This window comes from Peromyscus leucopus, chromosome 1 (genome assembly GCF_004664715.2).
Source record: "Peromyscus leucopus breed LL Stock chromosome 1, UCI_PerLeu_2.1, whole genome shotgun sequence".
Lineage (NCBI taxonomy): Eukaryota > Metazoa > Chordata > Mammalia > Rodentia > Cricetidae > Peromyscus > Peromyscus leucopus.
In genome coordinates this window covers 73014828-73039764 of record NC_051063.1, presented here as the reverse complement: position 1 = coordinate 73039764, position 24937 = coordinate 73014828, and the positions used below count along the sequence as shown (strand labels likewise).

At 43.3% G+C, this 24937-nt stretch overlaps 1 protein-coding gene across 1 annotated transcript; it reads left to right on the top strand.

Moving 5' to 3' along the window:
- The first annotated feature begins 1189 nt into the window (after positions 1–1189).
- On the top strand, positions 1190–11900 carry Bub3 (BUB3 mitotic checkpoint protein). Its single transcript, XM_028868454.2, has 8 exons — positions 1190–1300; positions 1561–1755; positions 2353–2422; positions 3935–4086; positions 6824–6982; positions 8855–9032; positions 9160–9376; positions 11580–11900. Exons 2-8 carry the CDS (start codon positions 1561–1563, stop codon positions 11587–11589), a joined length of 981 nt encoding a protein of 326 aa, XP_028724287.1. The 5' UTR covers positions 1190–1300; the 3' UTR covers positions 11590–11900.
- The last annotated feature ends 13037 nt before the right edge of the window (positions 11901–24937 follow it).

Genomic DNA, 24937 nt, shown 5'->3' with positions numbered 1-24937 from the left:
GTGTGTTTATTGTCAGGAATCTTAAGTGCATTTACTTCAGAGTTTGTGCATACCTAAAGATCAGTTTGTCATTATTAATGTACCTTGAAATTTAAATAGCTTAATCCTAGCGACAACTTTCTACTTCACGCAAAATTACAAAATAAAAAGACTGTCTCAGAAACGAGAGGGCAGTGAAAAAGAAATTGTAGCAAGGATTTGCTAGAAACTCTCAGTAATATTTTGCATGTCAGTATGCCAGCCACTATATTCTGTTTGTCAAGTACTGCTTTTCTTTCACAGAACCAAAACAGTTTCTTGTCACTGGAGTGACCCCCTTGGCTCTTATCTTTGGAGGATTTTAGAAACAGAAAATGCAGCAAACTGAGCCTGCAGCTCCCATGGTATGGTGGGGTAGAAGGGGACTCTTAGGACCTACAGTGAACACCCCTAAAAGCGTCTGCTTAAGCTTTAAAACATTGGAAGTCTCCCTGTCCTACTCTTTTACCTTTTGGAATTCGGTACTCTTGTAAAACAAGGAGTATTTTGGTTGAATTTGTATCCCCAGAGCCTCTTGCCAGGCCTGGCATTCAGATGCTTGATAATTGTTGAGAGATTAAAAAAAAAAAACTATAGAAACATGGGCTAGTTCCTATGAGACCACTAGAACTCAAAGGAAACGAGACTGTACTTCACAGAGGAAACCCCAGCAAAATGAAGGCAAATAGTGCACTTGACTAGAACCTATTTTCTTCAGTATGTCTGATTTGGGTTAATTCCAGGGTTATGTGCACGCCCAGAAATAAAATATTAATTTATCTCTATAGCAGTACCAAGCAAAAAGGGATTCTGTGTCTGAGAGACAGAGAAGTGTGTCACAACCAGAGCTAGATAAAAAAATCTTTCCTGCCTCCTACTCTGTGGATGTAGATGGTCAGGCAGACAGCCCCAGGAAGACTACATCTCCCAGCATGCAGCGTATAAACATGGGCGGGCCTGAATGGCTCCTTACCCTGAGCATACATGGGAGTTGTAGTTTCCCTGCGCAGCTTCGCGACGTAACCTCTGCGTGCTGGTACTGAGACCCCGTGAACGGAAAAATCCGCGGTTTCCCTTTGAGCCGGAACAGGATGACTACGGCAATGACTCGAGCCCAGATCGAACCAATTAGCGGCCGAGATCGAGCCGTTGACGTTCGAAATCAACCAATGATAGGCTTGCTCCGGGGCTTCCTCTCCGCCTCCTCCGCTAGCCTGGGAGTGCTCGGAGAGAAGCGGGTTGTTGGTGGCCGGTTCGGAAACGTTGCTTGGGCGAACACGAGGTAGAGGTCCAGGCGAGGGCGGGTGGAGCGGGGTTCGCGGCCTGCAGCCAGTGGGTCGGTGCATAGTGATATCCGGTTGGCGTTCATTATGTATTACTTGGGGATCCGCGGGCAGGGAAGGAGCCGGGCCGGGTAGAGCTCGGCGGGAGCTGGATGGCGGCTAATCTTGAGTAAGGCCGATCCGGGCTCTGCGCAGGCGCAGACCCAAGCCGGCCTCTGTTTCTCCGGTAAGGGACTCAGACTTAGCATTTGTTCCGCAGATGACGGGTTCGAACGAGTTCAAGCTGAACCAGCCACCCGAGGATGGCATCTCCTCGGTCAAGTTCAGCCCCAACACCTCCCAATTCCTCCTGGTCTCCTCCTGGGATACATCTGTGCGCCTCTACGATGTGCCCGCCAACTCCATGCGACTCAAGTACCAGCACACTGGTGCTGTCCTGGACTGCGCCTTCTACGTAGGTGGACTCAGTTTCTGCTCCTGCCCCCCCCCCCCCCTTACTGAATTAGTGTAGGCAGAAATGCAGCCAGAGCTAGTAGCATCCCATACACGGTTTGGAGAATTCGGACAGTTCCGTGGCTTACTTGTTTTTATTTCTCCTTCCATCTCAGTTTCAGTCTTCCCTTTCAAGTTCAGACTTGGGTAAACTTTCTGGATGTAAGATAATTGTATTTGAAATTCTCAGCAGTACTAGTTTAGCTGTCTTATGAAAAGGAATGGTTGAAAGGAATGACTATCCTCTAGTTGGCTGCTGGTGTCAGTCGAGATAAAGCTGCTCTTTATTCGTTTTGGCGATCACTTACTTGCATTTTTTGTTTACTTCTTAGTGTCTGTCACACTGGACATAACCCAAACACTTGTCGGTAGAAATTTAGTAATTCTGAAATGCTTGCTAAAGCTTTATGACTTTGAAATGGTTCAAAGCTTAAGGGGCTGGCTGGGCGTGGTGGCCAAGCCTTTAATCCCAGAGGCAGAGGCAGGGGCAGGCCTGTCCTATGTAATGAGTTCCTGTCTCAAAAAAAAACCAAAACCAAAACAAAACTCTACTTTGTAGGATCCAACGCATGCCTGGAGTGGAGGATTAGATCACCAACTGAAAATGCATGATTTGAACACTGATCAAGGTAATATGGCCACATTTTACCAGTGTTTCTTTGCTAGTGTATTACTGTAGAAATGCTTACCTGGGACGAGTAGCTGGTTTTGATGCTTAGGTGAAGGTGAAAAGTGGCTTTGATACCAGGCTTCTATAATTGGAATGAAGTTCCCACAAATGGAGTGTGTGTTTGGCAGTGGAGCCCATTCTGAGCACAGTCTTAAGTGTCACGTAAGCGTTTGAGCACTACCTTCAGAAGTCCTTAAAAGGAGACTGGATCCACGGTCTGTGATTTGTCAGCATTTCCTAGGACTGTGTGATATTTTAGGGTAGTCTCTTCATAAACTAAAGAAAAGTGTGTTTTAAAAATGCAGCACAAAGCCAGTCATGTGTAGCTTAGCGAAGCTTTTGTAGTCTTAGCAGGAGAGTGTATTTCAGTTGTGTGTGTAAAAACATTTCCCAGAGTTTTCATGATTTCACTGAGGCAGAAATTGGAACGGAACTCAGATATACAGAGCACTCTGAGCTTTGTTTGCGTGCCCCGCACTGGATGTAGGTATACCTGAAGGAGATGGCAGGGTGTGGGGGTGTAACTACCCAGAGGCTATGCTGAATAATGGGAGGATGGACAGAGAAGTACCGAGCTGAGTTTGGTGGTGGTGCTGTAATCCCAGCACTGGGAAGGGGGAGGCAGGGGGATCAGATATTGAAGGTCAGCCTCAGCTACATAGCCCCTTTGAGGCCAGCCTAGGCTACATGAGGCTGTTTCAAGGAGGAAAAGAGCAGTGTTTCACTGGAAGAGGCCTTTGTGTGAAAGTGACTTTTTGTGTATATTATGTACATGCTAGGCAAGCAAGCACTCTGCCTGAGCTGCATCCCCAGGCCTGTATTCGCCCCTGTGTCTTTCTGTCACATGGGCTTTGGCACATAGTAGATATTTATTAGATGTTAACTGGGTGAACAAATGAGATATTGTGAAGGTTGAAATGGACAGGAAGGAAATTATGTAGTAGAAATTTGACCTTACCATGAGAACAAAGTGAATTACCTGAAAGAATCCCCTCAGATTCCAAATCCTGTAACCATTTCTTACTAGCATTGGCTTAATGTGAAGAGTGTTGTCAGGGTACAGGAAACCTGAGATCTTGACTCATTTTTTCATTCAACAGATATTTCTTGAGCACCTACAATGTACCGAATCTTGTACTAGATACAAAAGCAGAGAGAGTTAAACCAGTTTTCTTATAAAATCTAGGATCAAGTTGATAAGCATGCCCCATCTTAATACGGTGGGAGATTCGGGCAGCTGTGCTGTATGTAGTCTTGCTCTGGAATTAACCGACGCAGTGGCAGAAGTAAGTTAGAGAGGAACGTGTGACTTCAGTCGTGGAGCGATTGTTCCGCATGCAGACATCTCTGTGGAGTTGACTAAGACAAATGCATTTCAGTTGGATGTCCCCTTAGTTCATTTGAGGTATCCTAGTTAGTTGAGACAGTAAAGCTAGATGTGTTGTTTTTATTTTATTTTTCTTTGCAATAGAAAATCTTGTCGGAACACATGATGCCCCTATCAGATGTGTGGAATACTGTCCGGAAGTGAATGTGATGGTTACTGGAAGTTGGGATCAGACAGTTAAACTGTGGGATCCCAGAACTCCTTGTAATGCTGGGACCTTCTCTCAGCCGGAAAAGGTAGGGTTTTTATGTTCAGCCGGGGTGCTGTGCTCATTGGGGTCATTTGTTTTGGTGTGTGTTTGATGAATATGCTGTTGAATAGGTTAAGAACTGGCAGTCTGTTTTAGAAACCTAACTACATGGAAATGCTTTAATGTGAAGGAAATTAACTTTTAGATTTTGGTCATCTTTTTCTGTCAGTTGTTAAACTTGGGCTAGAGAGCACAGCTTAAATTCTTGCTCCATGTTATTGTTAAGCTTTAGATCTGAGGTCTGAGAGCTACCTTTTCAGAGAAGCCATTAACAGAGACTGATCTTCCTAAACTCAGCTTGACATCCCAAACTAGAAAATGGGATGAAGCGTCACTCATTTTCAATTGTGACTTGAGGTCCCATTTGAATTGACAGTTGAGAATGAAAAGGATTATCATTTCAACTTCAGTGAGAGAGATGTGTTCTCTGGTTTATTGCTATGTGTGTATTTCAATGCTGGCAGATGTAATTTGAAGGCTTATAGTAAATAAACACTTTGAATCTATCATATTTCCCACAGACAGTATCATAGTTGGGTCTTTTTGTTGTTGTTGTTTTGTTATTTCAATCCAGTTTGGTAATCTCTACCTTTAGATTCTAAAACCATTTGTATTTATGGTTCCTTTTTTGTTGTTGTTGAGAATATCATATTTGAGTACACTTTATTTACATCTTTTCTACCTTCATCTTCCCTCTCCACCTCCCTCCACTAACTCATGGCCTCTTCTATAATTATTATTACTTTATACACATGCACACATGATCACACTCACTACTGAATCCATTCAGTGTTGTTTGTTTATACATTTGTTTATGGCTGACCACTCAGATAGCCTATGGTGTCCTGTCCCTGGAGAAAACTGATTCTCACTCCTATGAATGGAGCTTTTTAAAGCCAACTTCATGTCTTCTAACTTCTTGATCTGTTTGGTAAACATACTTAAGCTGTATCCTCATCAGACTTTTATCAGGCGGTAGTTAATTTAAAAGATGGATTGTTTTAGCCGTGTAAAGGTATTCTTCACTTACGTCAATTTCCTTAGTGTAAATATACCGTTCGGCCCTGGTAGCCGTCATTATATACAGCAGTGTAGCCAAAGAGCTATTCTTTTTGTCACGTCACAGTCGAATCTACTCCTGGCAAGACCTTTGTTCAGAATAAAATAATTGCATTGTTTCTAGTTTTGATTTATGGTTGTATGTAACATGTTAAGAGTGGTGATAAATTGCTGACAGAATATCGTATAATGGACAGCCACACTGAATCAAGCTGCTTATTGGTTCAGCGAGGTTCATTATGTCACTTTTTTTTAATACTTTCTCTGATAAATGTATATACCTAGTCAGTAGCACGACAATGGTTTTCCTTGATTTATGATCAGTGGGGCTAGAAAGCAGTTTTAAAAGCTTGGATGTCACCTGTGTAGTAAAGATTGAAGGTAAATTCCTGATACAATTGTACCACTGTAAATTGAGCTCTTTCTGGTTTATTTTTTTAAGTTCAGCACTTCAGATATTGTAGATTAATTTTCTTTTTTAGAAAATACTGGCTTTCTGAATAAACACATTCTAATATTCTTATTTAAATATACAGTCACTTAATATTTCAGTTTTGTAGATTCTTATTTTTCCTTCAGTTGCACTAGTTGTTAAATTTTAAAGTCAGATTATAGTGGCTACTGTTTGGGCATTGTATTATAACCTGACCTGGTTTTTTGGCTGGTGGTCTGTAGTTAACGTACTGGTGATTATCAGCTGTATGGCCTAGTTATTGAGGGTTAAAAGGAAGTCTTATCATGGTTCCTCCACATTTTTTAATAGCAATTCTGTGGAGGTTGAAAGTCAGCAATAACCTCTGTTATAGACCTGAGCTAGATTTTTAAGGAAATGACTGGTTAGGAAGATACTTGCTGCTCTTTCATGAATTTGCTCCTTCTGGTGTCTACGTAACATCTTATCTGTAAGTAAGCCCCTAAATGTTCTGCTTGCAAGAAATTTATGGTTTTATATAGAGGTATTTTTGTGGAAGTTTAAATATTGAAGAGAAAACATTATGAGGGAGAAAAATACTTTCAGGGGATAAAATGCTTTAAGTTTTTTTTCACCCTCTTAAGCTGAGCTTTCTTCTTTGAACGTGATGACATCAGAGCCCAAGGATTAGCTTTACTATGTGCAGCTAGCCTTATCTTTTCATTCTGCGTTTGTACCTGCAAAGCCACGAGACAGCCTTAACAGGCTGTCTTTCTCCACTCTTCCTAGAAAGGCCTTTTCCCTCAGGGAACAGCTAGGAGGAGATGCCAAGAATTTTAGAGTTGCCAAATGAAATCTTTAAAAAGCTGGTCTGGTCATAGAAAAAAATGAAAATGATTCTTTTACAAAAGCCAGAAGCTCTCTCAAAGGCGTTTTGACTTCATTGTCCTGTTTTGAGTGGGTTTAATACTTTTATCTTAAATGAGGCAAGAAATTTTGGGGGAAATGTCATAATAGTGTTGTGTCTTTAAGAGTGTCTTCAAGCTTTGTTGGAGTGTACTTCATACTTAGTGATGTACTGGGTGTGCTAAGTTTATCTAAGTCACCTCACTTATGTCTAAAGTGTGTACCTGCTCTGGGAACCCATTCAGCTAGCTTTTTTTATGGTATTAGGATTAGATGGACTTTGAGAGCAAAATGTTATTTTTCAGGAAGTAGCTGATGACTTTCGAGTTTTGATGTTTCCTAAAAGGTGTACACGCTGTCCGTGTCCGGGGACAGACTGATTGTGGGGACAGCAGGCCGCCGAGTGCTGGTGTGGGACTTGAGGAATATGGGCTATGTGCAGCAGCGGAGGGAGTCCAGCCTGAAGTACCAGACTCGCTGCATCCGTGCCTTCCCAAACAAGCAGGTACCGGGCCCCACGCCTCCCGCTTCTGGTATTTCCAAGTAGTGGGGACTTAAAATCTGCCTTAGGTCTGCTCTCTGTAATCCTTTAAAGACAGCTACATGTTAAAGGGGACTAACTTAACCCCACATTCTAGGGAAGATGTTGATGTTCCAGAGGTCAGGTGCTTTGGATAGATGTCTTACTGCTGGTTTGGCTATGGGATGCTTAGTAAGTATGAAGTATCAAAGAGCTTAACATATTTCAATTTATAAGCCAATCAAAGCTTAAATTTGGAAATTTAGGCTTATAGAATTTGGTTGTTTTTTTTTTTTTTTTTTTAATGTACCCTAGGTTGGTTTCATTTTTATACTCCCTTAGCCTCAGCTTCTCCAGTGCTGGGATTGCAGCTATGTATTACAGGATGCCTGCCTTTGTGTTTTTTAATCCTAATGTTAACAGAGTGGTTTCTCTCATTAACAATAGGACTTTATTATCTTCTTCTTCTTTATTTTTATAAGAATGCTGCTGAGATCAGGTAGTGTCTCATATGATGACTATCTCATGTTGTACTGAGTGGGTTCCTTTCATTGGCAGTACTGAAGCAGGAAAATTGTGAGTTCAAGGCCATCATGGGCCAAAAAGTATAAGGGCAGTTGGTTGTGAGGTGAGCTGCTGTAGGAATTTTTTTTTTTTTAAAGAGGAGACTTCACTTAAAGCAGTAAATGCATCTGGAGTCAGGGCTATCCTTTAGCTGCTATGGAATATGGAAAAGGAAGTCAGTTCTCTTGGCCCTTTGTCTCTCCATGAGCCTCAAGTGGTGATCATAGTTCTTTTAAAGACAGGATAAGTATTAAAGGCAATTAGCTGCAGTTAATGAAACTTAGATAGGTTAATGTGATTAAAGCATGCTTGCATTACAAAGACTAGTTTTGTGTCTTTATATTTGAATTTTTCTGTAGGATTATCTTTGCTTTTATGGTGGATGCTTAAAGTAGGATTTTATTAAAAAAAAATGGAGGTTGCTCAGTGGGCAAAGGTTCTTGCTGCCTAGACTAATGCCCCAAGTTTGATCCCTGGGACCCGTGTGGTGGAAGGCGAGAACCAACTGCTGCGAGGTGCCCCCGACCCCCACTCCCAGGTGCCTCTGCACACATACACACATGCCATAAAATAAATAATAATAAGACAGTAAAAAAATTGGATTATATTGAATTCATTTTCTGGGAGCAGTTTTTGGAAATAACTTACTTTTTTTTTTAACATTTTGACCAAAATGTAAAGATGTAAAAAGCACAAATTTCATAATCATTGCATTATCTTTTTAAAAATATGTTATTTCAAGTGAAGATGAAGAAGGTTTGAGACTGGGAAGCACTCGACAGTTGCTCACGGTCTGGTCCGTGCACACCTGACTCACAGTAGTAGATGCAGAGGCAGGCCAGCTGAGCTGGGACTTGACTGCTGGTCCATCCTCCTGATGAGGGCACAAGCTTAAGGAGTTAAAGGTGGAGAGGAGGTTTTAACTGAGGCAACAGATTGGAGTCCCCTTCAGGGCAGGAGACAAAGGATACTAAAACTTAAAATTCTTGTTTAGATTTAGTTCAGATTTGTTTAGATGAAGTACACAAAGTGAGTCCTTTTTGGTTGCAGTGTGCTAGGTACTGCTAGTGTGGAGAAAGCAGCAAGCAAGGGTGGCCCCATTTCTTAGAAAGCATGTGTTGATGTCCTTAGCTATTTATAGAGGTGTCATGACTGTCTGCACAGCTCTGATCCTTTATTAAATGTGGCTGAACTTTCATTTCTGAAATAGTCGTCTTTATGGATTGAATTGGGGACCTCGTGTGCTCTCTGGAAGGCGGGTTTTGCCATTTGGGGCCTCTGCTCTCTCGGCAGGGTTATGTGTTGAGCTCCATTGAAGGCCGAGTGGCGGTGGAATACTTGGACCCCAGCCCCGAGGTTCAGAAGAAGAAGTACGCTTTCAAGTGTCACAGGCTAAAAGAAAACAACATTGAGCAGATTTACCCAGTCAACGCCATTTCCTTTCACAATATCCACAATACGTTTGCCACAGGTGAAGTATGACACGCAGGCCTGAGCTGAGTTTTAAGACTGTGCCCTGCTTATGCTCAGGCAGAATCCTAATAGTTTCTGTTTGCTTTGCTACAAAGAGCCGTTTTAACAAATTACATTACTTGCAGGTGGTTCTGATGGATTTGTAAATATTTGGGACCCGTTTAACAAAAAGCGACTCTGCCAGTTCCATCGCTACCCCACCAGCATCGCGTCTCTTGCCTTCAGTAATGACGGAACGACGCTTGCAATAGCGTCGTCATACATGTATGAAATGGATGACACGGAGCACCCTGAAGATGGTATCTTCATTCGCCAAGTGACAGATGCAGAAACAAAGCCCAAGTGAGTATGCTTCACCTGGATTGAAGCCTTTTCTTGCATTCAGCCCAGGACTTATTAATTTTTCTCCATTCATGAATAGCATTGTTGATGCCTGCTCGATATTACAGCTGACTCTAGGGTTGGAGTTGATTTTATCTTGTTCTCCCAAGCTTTCAATATCCGTAGGTTGATAGACGTCTGATAGATAAAATTGTGCCTAGTTGTTTTGTAGGGAAGAATGTCAAACTCTCATTCTTCTTGAATAGGCTCTATTATTTGAATCTCTGGAGTTACTACTAGCTCATTGCTTTAAAAATTAAGTTGAGGAATTCAAGAATAATATATTTTAGTAAATTTTATTTAAGATATTTAAGAATTTGAACTGCCCCCCAAAAAAAATCTTTCCTCTCCACAGATGATTTCTGTAATATTTACAGAAGTAAATGACCCTTGGGTCTTCATGGAGACCTAGAGTAATATGGCCTTGCCTAGCACAGCAGATTTCCTTACTTTTGAAATTTTCACAGATGTTGCTAGCTGTAGGTCCTAACTCTTGACTGAAAGGGGCCATCTGTTCTGCTGTTTTGGCAACAGCAGTACCCAGTCTTTTATTTAGTGACCTCTTCTAGACTCTGAGAACACAGAGGCTTAGGCACACAGTTTGCCATGCAGTGCCTGCCCCATGTCCTTGTCCCTCTTCTCGGGTCCTCGAAGGAAATCCTCAGGGAATATTTGTGATAAGTAAATGTGTGTTGGACTTCTGTGATTTTCTTAAGTGCCCTGGCTAAATCTGTGGGCCCCTCTCAGTAGGAGCAGAGCGTTTACAGGGAGTAATGTGTGTGCTTTTATAGGTTGGACTGTAGAGAAGTTTTAGACTGTGGAGCCTATTGGATAAAGGGCCATGTTTGCATTTAATCTGTCACTTTGATATTTCTTGTCCTGGCCGGCCATTTTGATCTCATGCTGTTCTTTTTTTCTTTTGAACTTGTAGGTCACCATGTCCTTGATTTCATTCACTTAAGTGCCATGTTGATAATAGTAAAACAGTTGGTCCTCCCCAGTGGTGGACTTATAACTGTTAAGAGAGAAACTAGGGAGATACTAATTTAAATTTTTTAAGAACCTGAAAATAAAGGAAAGGAGGTTTTTATTGTTTATTTTTTTCTCTTTTGATGAAAACTTAAGTGCACGCGATGGTTTGATGGTTTGCTACATTAAAGGTATTTGGCCAAACAGGATTTGAGGGCAATGACTGACTGTGCTTTTTGAGAAGCGGTTTTGACCTTGATTTTTGTTTCTATTGTGGAAATAAATGTTTGTAAATAGAAGTAATAAAAATCCCTTTGTGTTCTTTCTGGACCTTAAATGGTAGAGGAAAAGGCTCTCGAGCCATTGATTTCTTTGCTGGTGATAGTTGGTAATTCGAAAGCTGCTTCAGACTGCCTCATGAGGAGGTTAATCTACAATTAGACAATATTTCCTCTTGGCCGTCCATTATTTTCTGAAGCAGATGGTTCATCATTTCCTGGGCTGTTAAACAAAGCGAGGTTAAGGTTAGACTCTTGGGACTCAGCTAGTTTTCAATCTTATTAGGGTGCAGGAGGAAAACTAATAAGAAAACCTCCTAACATCATTTTGTGACTGTAAACAATTATTTATTAGCAAACAATTGATCCCAGAAGGGCAAATTGTTTGAGTCAGTAATGAGCTGAGAGAAGACAGAACATAGCTGTGCATTTGGGAAAGTCACTGTAACGTAATTGCAGTACATTTAGACAGGCATCTATCTGGACCTGTTTCTATCGCTAAATGAATTTTTGGAAACATTAATGAGGTTTACATATTTCCCTGACATTTATATAGTTCTCATGTCCATTTCAGTTGCCCAGCGCTGGTGATTAAAGGTTAAAAAGAAAAAATTACAGTGAGAATGAGATTCATTTTGATGTAATGTCTTGTAGCAGAACACGAACTTAGCTTGGCCTGTCTTAAGTAGTTCCAGTGTTTCTGTTGCCAGACTTCTTGTTCTCCTGTGTATTATTTGTAAATGTGCATCTCTGAATAGGACTTAGACCTTTACTGGGGTTTATTTTACCCAGAGTGTATTTTTTTAAAAAATTCTTTGGGGACAGAGAAAAGTCTGATTTTTATTTTGTAAGGTTGTCAGTGAGAACTTAGTGTGAAGTCTCAGTGGGTCCTTTGAACTGTGTCTTCTTTGTTACAGGTCCACGTAATCAGCTGGTGAAAGTTATCTCTCAGCGGAAAGCTTTGCCTCCTAGAAACACTTGCTTCCCCCCGAGGGCTGCGTCTAGTCATTGGACACTCGGTCTAGTATGTGGATTTCTCTGTTTCCTGTCAACAGAACCGTCTCTCTGTCCTCTGTAATTGTGTGGGGTGGGGAGGCTTCGTGCCCTTGTACAGTAGTCGAGTTCTCCTGTCCCTAAGCAAGCCCTGTTGCTGTTAGTGTTTCAGTTCTTTGTAGCACAATCTAAAACTGTTCATATTTTTCTGCTGTCTAATAAATCAGAGATTGGAACTTTTAAAAGTTGGGTGTTTTTTTAAAGATTTTGGTAATTATTGTCATTTACTGCATAACAAGACTTCTCTTAGGCACAGTGCTCTGCATCGAGGGCACGTTGCGGGTGACATTTGTCTTTAAATGTACTCTGCCTCATTTATTCATGCCTGCTCTTGAACACTGGGGATCCAGCTCTGGATAAAGGAATCCACTTGAGCTCAGTCAGCCATTTTGCCCATGTTCCTTTGGCGGATCAGGGAGGCCTGTGAGCCATCTCTACAGCTTCCCTCAGGATGGGCACAGGCTGGCAGCCTCTGGGCATGTCTGGCACCACTGCTAGCAATGCCAGTGCTGCAGCACTCATGCATCCCTGTGCTCACAGTAGCATCCTCTGCAGACAGAGGACCAAATGGCAGGCCCTTCTGGACTTAGCCATCAGCTGCTACATTGGAGTGAAGTCCAGGAGCTGACCGGTGGCATTGATCCTATGGTGTGGTTATGTGCTTTTTAAAGTCATAACCACCTGGGTGAGAGCAGAGTGTAAATTCCACACATTGTATTAAAGATGACCAAATTAAAGCCATGTTCTGGACTTGTGGTTGATGTGTGATGAGAAAGCTTCTTATGGTTTCATTTAGCTGTCCTGTCTCTTAAAACAAAATGTGTGTCTGCCTGCCTCCCCTGCATACTACTTGCCCAGCCTGCCTTCTCAGTTTGCCTGTTTATTATTACAGCTCCCTTTACCTCCAATTTTCCTTTACTTCCAATTTCCCTTGCCTTTTTCGTCTTGAGATTGTCTTTATTTTATTTTATGTGTTTGGGTGTTTTGTTGGCCATGAATGTCTGTGCACCAACAGTGTGCAGTACACTGGGAAGCCAGAAGGGGGCATCAAATCCCCTGGAACTGGAGCTAGAAATGCTTGTGACCCTCCATGTAGGTGCTGGGAATTGAACTCTGGGTCCTTTGGAAGAGCAGTCAGTGCTCTTAAACTCTGAGCCATCTCTCCGATCCAACATTGGCATTTTCAATGGGTTTTCTTACCGATACTGTAAATGTTTCTTCACTCTGTCTTTCTGCTGACTGGGACTGTTCTCAGGGTCTTTTGGGTGAATGTTACACATTCAGTCCTTTTCCTAAATCCTGTGTCTCCTAGAGCAATGGCTTTCTTGTGTTTTAGCAGAGTGCAAATCAGCATAATGGTATGACAGACTAAAGTTTGGTCAGATTTGCTCTTTTTGTATGTGGGGTATCTGGTGGATGCGTATATATGTGTATCACCTAAATTTAGTGCTGGTTATGATGTCTTGACATGATTTTACAATAAATGCATTGTCACTTGCAATTTTCAGAAACTGTTTGATGTCTTGCAAAATTAAAAACCAGTAACACTTGTCTGGTGCGCTGTCTTGGAGTCTCATGTTTCCCATTCTCATAGTAGTCCGTTCGTAGTCACGGAAGGCATGCTTTTGAAGTCTTCAGCTGTCAGGAGGGATGAGGTTGACTAAAGTTTTCTCAGGAGAAGCGGGGGTGGGCTGCTCGTCGATAGGAATCTTAGTAGGTAGGTGAGATAAACTGCTGTGGCAGCCGCCTGTGCTGCTGAGTCCCACTCCAGAAATGGAAAGGTGTTTGCTGCTCATCCTCTGTCCCCTGGGACATAAGGCTTTTTGACTTTAGGACTGAGGCAGGACTGCCCCTGAGGGCTGGGACTAAAGGTATAGCCGCCATGCCTGCTCTAAAGGCCTTTTGAAAAAGCCATGGAATCTACTGCTGTGGAAGCATCATAAAATATGTACGTATATACAGAGATTTAATGGGGGTGCCTGTGTACATATTTTTCAATGTAGTAACCTCCCCAAATTCCTTTGACTTGCATATCCACTTGGCTTTTTTTTTTTTTTTTTTATACCTGTAACTGAATCGTTTACCTTTTACTATTGGCAAGAAATGCTGGAGCCTGCTACACCCAGAGCTGGGCTACTTCTTTCACAGTAATCTCCAAGCCTCTTCTATTCTTTCTGGATTGTTCTTTCAGGTCCTAATAATAAACTTTGCAAGGTTGAAGGTGCCCTCTGCTGTGAGGCCCTCACTGCTTGTTTAGCTCAAAGCGAAGGGGCCTTCAACCTATGGAGCAAGTGCTTCCTGCTCCCACCTTCAGTGCCTGGAGCTTTTGAGGATGCTTTTAGAGCCCACATTTCCAGGATTTCTCTGTATAGCTTTGGAGCCTGTCCTGGATCTCGCTCTGTAGACCATGCTGGCTTCGAACTCATCTGCCTGTCTCTGCCTCCCAAGTGCTGGGGTTAAAGGCGCGTGCTGTGTATTTACTTTTCAGTGTGTGGGTTCTGTGGCACACAGGAGAGGCTGCTGGACAGCTTGTGGAAGTCAGTTCTTCCACCGTATGAGTTCTGGGGATTGACTCAGGTTGTCAAGTGTGGCTCAGCTACCTTACTCACTGAGTGAGTCATTTCACCGACCTTGCCTTTAATTCTGCTGAATGATGTAGGTAGTTCCCTCTCAGCATACTTCAAATGCAGTTGTGGAATGTTGACACAAAGGTGCTTTAGCTGTGACTTTTGGCTTTGTTAGTTCAGTCCGAATCGTAGAGCTGGTCCTCAAGCCTTAATGACGGTATGGACTTCACTGCTCTGGAATCAAATGTTTCCTGGGACAGAGTGTGAATCGTGGAGTTGAGCTTTCAACTCTGGCTTTAGCACCCAGTTCCCTGCATCACTAGCCGAAGTCCCCTCTCAGTCTTCGTCTGTCTGTATCGGGGAGGAAGCACTGAGCTTACAGTGTTATGAACAATTATGTGCACTGTTTATCAGAGTGTGCCAGCCACAGTCCCAATGCAAATCCCCTCTGTCTGGGTAAACATTCATCCCAGCCTGGGAGTGTAGCTCAGGACTAGGCCACTTACCTACTGTGTGTGAGGCCTTGGGCTTGGTCTCCAGCACTGAGGGAAAAAAAAAAATCAGATATGATTAATTGGTCAACTGACTTAATTCTTTTATATAAGTCAAGATGGTTCTCAAGTAATTATTGGATCCCTAGTTATTAAGGATACCTGTATATTTTAAAAACATGAACTCTAGTAGCAATAAAAGTCCCGGAGCACATCCGTAAGCCATCATCTGGCTTGGAAAGAGTTCAGTGTTTTGTCTGATTTTGAAGCGGCTGCATATGTGGAACCTCGCTGTCTTTTAGTACTGCACCCTCTTAAATTTACGCTCACAGGACATACTTTGACTATTTCAGTTGGCATATATGCTATAGTTTCTTCTAGAATGGACGTGCTCCCACCCAGCATGAGGTTTTGTTACTATGATGTAGTAGAAGGAGGAGTTGAAGCTGTGAACAGCTCCACCCAGTAGCAGCAGCAAGGTTGTGTGGTGACGTGGCTGAGCCAAGTGTCCCTTTCTCAGGAAATCAGCCCCATTACGGAATGAATGGCAGTTGTCTGACTCGGCTCTTTCAAGGGTGAAAATTTCATAACCTAGCGAAGGTTTTTTTGTCCCCAAATATGTTTCCAGTAAACAGGGGTGGGAGGGGGTGTCTATTAAAATGGCGTCTGTGTTGGCATCGGGGAAGTAGACACACCTCAGCCTGAATAAGTCCTCCTTTGACTTCCCCACCTTCGCCTCTGAAATGTCCCAGGGCACCCCATCTTTCACTTGGGGAAGTACTGACTTAAGCTATTAGGGGTAAAGAGGTTTCCTTTCCAAATGGCACCTGGCTGCCTTGCTTTGGAACAAGTGCTGAGAGAAATGAAAGCTGCCGCTCCCGGCGGTGGCCACAAATACCGACTGGGGCACTGAGTACAAAGGCACTTTCCCCTTGATCAGGGGCGTGCGGAAACAGTGCTTTCATTTTCCAAGGATGCCCAAAGAACTTGGCCTGGGGTTGTTGTAGGGCACTGGCTTTTTAGTTTTGTGTGCTGATGTGGGAAAGAAAAAGTCTGAAGGTGAAAAATTGACTAATTTACAGAGGTCTGTATTTGGGAAATCGTGACATGAGCTTGTCTGTCCATTTAATATAACTCATGATTTGGCAACTGGTCTTCAGAACTTACTCTAAATGAAAAGCAATTGATTGCATTCTGTTGCTTTGTTTCCCTTGAATACATCCCCGGCTGACAGTATGCCTTCCCAAATTACCTGCCTTGAAAGAGGAAAAGGAAATGCTTTACTGACCTTGAGTGCACTATTTGTCAGACTTAAGTAACCGAGGGTTCATCCTGTGGTTTATTTCATTAACTAATTTCTGAAGAAATATTTGTTCACCTCTGCCCAGTTCTGTGTGGTTAGCACAAAACTGAAGCCACAGTACAAATCATACCTGCTGCTTTACTAGCCAGTGTCGTGCCGTGCCTCCATCCCTGTTGCAGGACTCGGTTACAGGCCATGGCGGTAATTTAAAACCCTGTACCTTAGACTCTTGACCTTGTTCTAACATCACTTTATAATTCCCAAATACTTGGCTCTTGAAGATTGGCTGAGCACCAGCCATGTATTCTCAAAGAGCCGGATTTGTCTTCAGTGGTATATCACAATATCTCCTCTGCTGAGACCCAACATTCTCAGAGTTGCCTGGCAAAAACCTTCCATCTTATGGTGGCACGCAGTTCCTGGTGGTTTCCACCTGGAGGAACACCCCAGTTTGGAACAGCAGCAAAGCACAGCTTCCCGAGCTGAGTGCGGAAGCGGCTGCCCTCCTGGTTACGGTGAGTTCATTGTGAATGCTGGTCGTAGGGAGGAGCTGAGCTGTCCGCATGACCCCGCATAAAGGTAATTCTGGAACTAGAGGACAGACATACCAGCTGTTAGCTTCTCAACATGCTGTCCTTTGCTGCTGTTCACTGGTTGGTCTTTGTCCTCCCCAGCCACCACAGAAGTCTAGATGAGCATTGCCCTTCCAGAGCTCGTACCTGGTGTTTTGGCAGCCTGTTCATTATTTATTTGAGATTATAATATAATTGCACCGTTTCTCCCCTTTCCTCTCTACAACTTGTATGCATTCCATCCCCTGATCTCTTTCATATTCATGGCCTCTTTTTCAATTGGTGTGTGTGTGTGTATGTGTGTGTATCCCTAAATATGTAAGTACAGCCTGTTCAGTCCATTTAATATTGCTCAGGTATGTTTTCAGAGCTGACAGTTTGGTATTGGATAACCAGTTGGTGTGTTCTTCCCTGGGGAAGACTTTGGTCCCGCTCTCAGCAATCCTTGGTTGCCTGTAGTTCTTAGTGTAGGACTCAGGTCCCTTGAGCCGCCTTCCACATTAGCATTGTTCAGGTCTCTTTAGGCAGCCATGTTGGTGAGACTTCATAGCTTCTCTGACATTTCTAGGATATATCATCTCACATCGAACTGTTCCTCTGGCTCTTACAGTCTTTCTGCCACATACACCCCCCCCCCCAACACCCCTCTGTAGTGATTCCGGAGCCTTAGGAGCAGGAGTTGTGTGTTAGATACGTCAGTTAGGACTAGGCTCCACAACTCTGCATTTTGATTGGTTATGATTTTCTGCAGTGGCCTCCATCTGTTGTGAAGACAAGTTTCCTTGATGTGGGGTGAGGACTGCACTTACCTGTGGGTATAAGGATAAGTGTTTAAATTGTAGTTGGCGGGGGGGGGGGGGGGTTGGGGTTGGGGATTTAGCTCAGTGGTAGAGCGCTTGCCTAGCAAGTGCAAGGCCCTGGATTCGATCCTCAGCTCTGGGGGGAAAAATGTAGTTACGGATCATGCTGGTTTAGTAAAGTGGTGGTTTTAGGTTCTCCAAGATCCATGACTTCACTAGCCCCAAGTCATTGGCTGGGTTTCTGTTACCAGGCATGTTGAGCAGGCCTGAAGTTCAATCAGAGAGCTGTTGGTTACACCACGGTGTGTGTGCCGCGGCTGCATCCTTAGGGATATCGTGCCATGCTGGTCATTATGGCTCAGAGTCATCGTAGCTGGGCAGCTGCGTGTTTTAACTATACTAACAGGATGTGTACCAGTCTCCACTGGACTTGGCTTTTGCTTTACCTGGCTTTACAGTAATATACCTGAGCTGCCAGGCGCTATCTAGATTTTGAAGTGGAAAATCATCTGAAACTGTCAAATGATGAGAGAGATGCCATTTGTTTGGACTCCAGTGAAACAGAGCTGGGTCAGTGAGATAGCTCAGCAGTTCAAAGCACTTGCCCACTTTACCTATTTGCCATGAAAGCCTTCATGACATGAGTTGACCATAGACGTTAGTCAAAAGTGAAGAACTGACCTCACAAATTGCCCTCTGACCTCCACATGTGGGCTATGGCATGTGCACATCCACATACATTACCTCCCTCCATTATAAATTTAAAAGACTCCAGAATATGTGATAAATTGACTTGACTAGAGTAAGAGCAAATGGAAATAAGAGGGGATATATTTAATTCCTGAATAGTGAATTATTTATAGCTAGTAATGTACTGTTAGTAGTAGCAATATTTGATCAGCACACTCACTTCCTGGAAACACAAAGTTGAACATTTTATGTTTGTGTGTGTGTGTTTGTGCACATTCCTGAGTCAGGGTATCGCTGTGTATCCCGGGCTGCTGTTGAATTCAAGGTGATCCTCCTGCCTTAACCTTTGAGTGCTAGGTTTACAGGTGTATGCCACATATCTGGCTCAACGAGAAACACTGTTTGGCTAAAAATAGATTGCCCCCAAATCTCTAGGATAATCCTGTGGAAATGCAGAGAAGTTAACCTCTTTGGATGACTTGGGAAATCAGGGATATCTCAAAATTTAAATTTGAAAGTTTTAATTTCATAATTTTAGAAAAGGCTTTCTTGTTAAATGAACCACAAGGCCATTGTGGCACATGCCTTTTATCCCTGCACTTGGGGGCCAGAAGCAGGAAGATCTATGTGAGTTCATGAACAATTGTTCTACATATTAACTTTCAGGCCAGCCAGGGCAACCTAGAGAGACCTTGTTTCAAAACTAAATACAATGATAAAGCAACAACAACAAAACAAATCGAAAGAAGAAATGCTCCTTGGTGAGGCAGTTTGGGTCACACCTGTAATCCTAGCACTTGGAAGGTGGGGCAGGAGGGCTGGCGACTTGTTCATGGCTAGTCTGAGCTATACAATGTCAGCCTGAGCTGTAGAATAAAATCTGTCTCAAGATGGTAAAGAAGCTGGGCCATGAAGGTACACACCTTTAGCCTCAGCACTTGGGAGGCAGAGTTGGGCAGGTCTCAAGGCCAGCCTTGTCTACAGAGTAAGTTCCAGGACAGCCGGGGCTAATCAGAGAAATTCTGTCTAAAAAAAGCAAAAAACAAAATCAAAATCAGAAGAAAAAAAAAGGTAAAAGAAATGACCCCAAGCCGGGTGGTGGTGGCGCATGCCTTTAATTCCAGCACTCAGGAGGCAGAGGCAGGCAGATCTCTTGTGAGTTCGAGGCCAGCCTGGTCTCCAAAGCGAGTTCCAGGAAAGGCGCAAAGCTACACAGAGAAACCCTGTCTCGAAACCCGCCCCCCCCAAAAAAAAGAAATGACCCCAGAATGAATAGATTTCTTAGGGTAAATATAAGTTTAGATAAAGTTAATTTCTTTTTAAAGGAGGGGTGGGGTTTTATTTATGTATTTTATGTGCATTGGTGTTTTGCTTGCATATATGTGCGAGGATATCAGATCTTGGAGTTACAGACAGTTGTGAGCTGCCATGTAGGAGCTGGGAATTGAACACAAATCCTCTGGATGAGCAGCCAGTGTTCTTAGCTGCTGAGCCAACTCTCCATCTTTAAACAACTTAAAAAAAATTTTTTTTAAAAAGATTTTTGTGTGCATGCATGCATGCACATGCCATGATGCACTCAGAGGTCCAAAGACAATTTACAGGCTTTGGTTTTCTCCCACGTATCCAATTCATGTAGTGTGGCTTGGCGGCATGTTCCTTTAACTGCTGAACCATCTTGCTGGCATGGGGAAGCAATTTTTTAATGCTTGCTGTGGGCCTCTCGTTGTAGCGTTGGGATTTAAGGGGCAAATATCCTTGGACTAGGCCCTGCTCTTGGCAATGTGAGAACAACCTGGCAAGAGAGAGTACTGGGCAGGGTGACAGCCGTGCCAGAGTATGAGCCTGCAGTATTTGTGGGCAGGGCATTGCCACTGTTTTGGGGAGAAGGGGAATAATCTTATTTTTAGTAGCTATCCAGAAATAAAAGGTCGGGAGTTGGGAACTGAAGTCAATTTGAAATAAGCCACCCGACCGAGGAACCTGTTGGCCCAGGGTTATCCTAAGTCCTAGGACATTTGAAGAATTGGATTCTATGAAGCTCTAGAAGGCCTCATAGAAAACTTGGGAGTCCATGGGTATGGTGGCGCACACCTTTAATCCCAGCATTCAGGAGGCAAAGGCAGGCTGATGTCTCTGAGTTTGAGGCCAGCCTGGTGTACATAGTGAGTTCCAGAACAGCCAGGGCTGTGTAGAGAGGAGGAGGAGAAGACGATGACGACATGGAGCCATCGCCATTCTTCTAGTGGAACCATCCACCACTGGCAAGGACTTGCTGGAAAAGAAGATCAGGGGTCTTCCACAGGAGTCCCCCAGCTCCCCAGCTGGGTGGCTGTGATGACCAGTGTGCTGTTAAGGGTCTTCTCTTGGTGATGGAGGCATATGGCTCTTCTTTCCCTCTCTATTTCTCTCTCTTTGCTTTCTATCAACAGACAATCAAAGGAAGCTGCAAGACTTGGCTGGTAGTTTTTGAGAAGGAGGCTTGAGACGCTATTGTGCTGTTTATTTCAGGTGGTGGTGGGTGTCTGGTTAAAAAAGCCGATTTGTATGCCCACAAAGTCTGGGCTGGATTTGGTTTGCCGTGTGTATGCCATGAAGTACTGGACCTTTTGAAAGCACAATGACGTAGCCCATTTAAAAACTTCTAGTATAGGGGCTAGAGAGATGGCTCAGTGGTTAAGGGCTCTTGTTTTTACAGAGGACCTGGGTTTTTTTCCTAGTACCCATGTAACAGCTTAAAAACTTTTCAGTTCTAGGGTGTCTGACACCCTCTTCTGCCTCTGCGGGCACCAGGTGTGCATATGGTGCGGACATACATGTAGGCAAAACAATCAAATGCATTAATGAACCTTAAAAAGAATAAAAATGTACGCAAATCCACTATAATACTTAGGTTAAATATGGAAACTATTAAAAAATGAAAATAGTTAAGAAATCGTACAGCACATTAAATCCCTAAGACATTGTGAAGGGGTTCTGCCAGGCTTGGGGATACTCTTATCCCGTTAATAGGCCCTTCTCAGGTTTAGTTGAATGTAGGGTTTCAGGACAGTGTGTGTTTGAGGATACTTGTAGTTTTTGTTTGTTTGTTTTTAATGTTCTAATTTTTATTTCTTTTTTTTTGTGGTGTTTTGCCTGCATGTATGTCTGTGTGAGGGTGTTGGATCCACTGGAACTGGAGTTTCAAACAGTTGTGAGCTGCCATATGAGTGCTGGGAATTGAACCCGCGTCCTCTGGAAGAGCAGCCAGTGCTCTTAACCTCTGAGCCACCCCTCCTCCCTTTTTTAAAACACCTTAATACGATAGCTTAATAAGATATGTTCTAAGTCTGGTAATTTTGAAGGGAAGAAGATATTTAAATAATGCTGTTAGTTTGTTCTTGAAACAAAATTCACCCTGACAGAGGCTTCCTCAGAAGGTGGTTAAGTCACGAGAACAGCTCTGGGCTTGTCAGGGTTGTAGCGTATTGGATCCTGTGTGAAGATCCCGAGTTACCTTCTGACCATATTTCAGCCCTGGCTTTACATCCTCAGCAGCTTGAATTATTTAGCATCTTTTTGAGATTACATTTTTTATTCCTAATTATATGACAAAGATATATACCATGAAATATTTATCATGTAATTATGATTAAAATGTGCAGTCTCTCCAAAGATGTGAATAATCACTTCTAAGTATTCTATATTTAACTAAAGGAGTCTGGTGGACGGCTGGGTCAACCTGGTTCAGCATCCTGTATGGTTCCAGGTTAGAGTTAGCTGGAAGGGGAACGTGGAGTCAGGAGGCTGGAGGGAAGCAGGGAGCTTTATTAAGGGGTTCTTCACAGCCAGGTGCACCGAAGGATGGTTGTGGGTACCTTTTGGGTTCCTTCACTTCTTATTCTGCTCTGATGCCGGAGGCCTATTGCCATAATCTTTGCTTCAGACCCATAGGATGTCAGCTAAACCTCTCCCTCCCTGGAGCCGCTTTCCAGTCCTCTGAGTGGCTGGGATCAGAGGACTCCACCCTTCCTTCCAGCATCCCTTTGGACCTTTGTCTGTGCTCCCTGCCCCCACTATGCCCCACAGCACATCTGTATACGGTACCCCAGTCTGCACTCTGATAGGGGAGCAGGCATGATGGCTTCTGCAGAAGGATGTCCATTCGTTCAAAGCCGTTGCTTTTAAAGTTGTGAAGGAAGGGCAAGTGTCTGGAGGGGTTGGAGGTGCTAAAACCTCTCCAGGATCTGCGACCTCTATGACTTAATGAGCTATCTTTTCCTAAGAAAGTGACCTTCCAGACCTACCACTGTTTCGGAGAATTCAGATGTGTGAACCTCTAAGCAGAACCACTGCCGGCCATGAGTCTGCTTGCATTTCCCTCTCTTCCCCCTTTCTCTCATGCAGGAGACCCTCAGGTGTTTAGACTCAGTGGTGGGGGTATCTCTGTCTGTCACAGGGACTTAGCACACGCAGTGTCTTTGGCCTCCGTCAGGAACATGTGCCAGCAAAGAATTTTCTCTTATATATAGTTTTCAACTTTACCTTTATTAGTTTCTTAGTTTTGTTGTTCAAGTATATGCTTATTACATTTTGAACTGTATCATTGATTTTCTGATTTTTATTTCTTTTTCTTGAGATGGTTTCTCTGTGTAGCACAGGCTGTCCTGGAACTCACTTTGTAGACCAGGCTGACCTGTAGCCATTAGTTTCTCCGGGCCCACCTGGCCCCGCGGTCCTGTGGTCCTGCAGTCCTGTAGCCACTTAGAAAATAGTCATTCGGAGGCTTATATTAATTACCAGCTGTTTGGCCTATGGCAGGCTTCTTGCTAGCTAGCTGTTATAACTTCACCCATTTCTGTTAATCTGTAAGTTGCCACGTGGCTGTGGTGTTACCGGTCTGCTGGCATCTTGCTGCCCCTTGGACGGCGACTGGCGTCTTTCCTGCCTCTCCTTTCACTGTCTCTCTTGGATTGTCCTGCCTGGCTCCATCCTGCCCTGCCATAGGCCAAAGCAGCTTTATTTATTTATTAGCCAATGGGCATAGCACATAGTCACAGCATACAGAAAGACATCCCACAGCACTTCCTCTTTTCTGTCAAGTCAAAAAGGAAGGTTTTAACTTTAATATAGTAAAAATACATATAATAGAACAGTTATCAAGTAAGGATTACAGTTACAGTATCTAGTTTATATTTGGCAAAATTAGAAAATATTCTATCATCTATCCCATCCCACAGCACTGGCCTTGAACTAAGATCCGCCTGCCTCTGTCTCCTGAGTGCTAGGATTCAAGGCGTGTACCACCAGATTTTCTGATATATTAAGCTCTTATTATATTGATTCATCAGTTTCTGTTTATAATTCTGTCCTTGCTTTATGTAATTTTTTTGCTTCTGTGTTATTATGTATTTTGTGAATTGTTTTATTTTGAGACCATGTTATTAGGTACATATGAGTTTATTATTATGTCTTCTAGAATGATTTTCCCCCTTAATTATTACAAAGTATGGGGGCTGGAGAGATGGCTCAGCAGTTAGAGATGCTCACTACCCTTCCAGAGGACCCAGGTTCAATTCCCAGCACCCACACGGCAGATCACAGCTGTCCGTAACTCCAGTTCCAGGGTACCTGACATCCTCACCCAGACATAAATGCAAGCAAAACACCAATGCACATAAAAATAAATAAACTTTAAAAACTATTACAAAATATGGCTTTCATCTTTGCGAGTACCTTTTGCTTTAGATATGATCATATCCAGTGTCATGTTCTGTATGATTTATTTTTGTTAGCATTTGTATAGGACATGCTTATATTTTGTTTTTCAGCCTTGTGAGTTGTAGGCATGTCTGTTTTAAGTTATATAAAAAAATGCAAGTACAGGGCTGGGTGTCGTGGCACATGCCTTTAATCCCAGCACTCAGGTGACAGAGGCAGGCAGATCTCTGTGAGTTCAAGGACAGCCTGGTCTACAGAGTGAGTTAGTGAGTTCCAGGACCCTGTCTCAAAACAAAACAAGTACAGCAGGGCAGAGGTAGGCAAATGTCTGTGAGTTCAAGGCCAGCCTGGTCTACAGAGTGAGTTAGTGAGTTCCAGGACAGCTGGGGCTAACATAGAGAGACCCTGTCTCAAAACAAAACAAGTACAGCAGGGCAGAGGTAGGCAAATGTCTGTGAGTTCAAGGCCAGCCTAGTTTACCTACCCAAAGAGTTCCAGGCCAGTTAGTCAGTACTACATAGTGATACCCTGTCTCAAAACAAACCAAACAGAAAGAAAGGAAGAAAGGAAGAAAGAAAGAAAGAAAGAGAGAGAAAAAGAGAAAGAAAGAAAGAAAGAAGGAAGGAAGGAAGGAAGGAAGGAAAAAGAAAGAAAGAAAGAAAAGGAAGAAAGAAAGAGAGAAAGAGAGAAAGAAGTAAATGCAGTCTAATAATTTTACCGGATCTTTGGGACTTTCATACAGTATGTTTTGATTATATTCACTCACCCAGCTCCCCCCCATATGTCCCCTTCCCTGCTTGCCCAAGTCCCTCCTCCCCCGCCAGGTCTCACTTGTGTTGTGTATACACTAGTGGCTGTGGGACTTGGCTGGAGCACGTGACCTACCGGGGACCACACCCTTTAAGGAAACTGGCTCTCCTCCCCCAGCCCCTGTTGTCAGTAGCTCCTCAGCTGGGGGGGGGGGGCGGGGGACGGGGACGACTTGATGCCCACCTCCCTTGGGCCTTAACCCTTTTGTATATTTTAGTAAATAGTGATGTGTCGATGAGAGTATTTCTTTAATTCTGCCTTATTTGAATATTTTAGTTATAATTCTACT

Bases quoted from the DNA above. Each gene is read 5' to 3' on its own strand.
- Bub3 (XM_028868454.2), top strand. From the start codon at position 1,561: ATGACGGGTTCGAACGAGTTCAAGCTGAACCAGCCACCCGAGGATGGC. The intron at 2,423-3,934 runs GTAATATGGCCA...TCTTTGCAATAG, and splicing joins TGATTTGAACACTGATCAAG to AAAATCTTGTCGGAACACAT. The intron at 9,033-9,159 runs GTGAAGTATGAC...CATTACTTGCAG, and splicing joins CCACAATACGTTTGCCACAG to GTGGTTCTGATGGATTTGTA.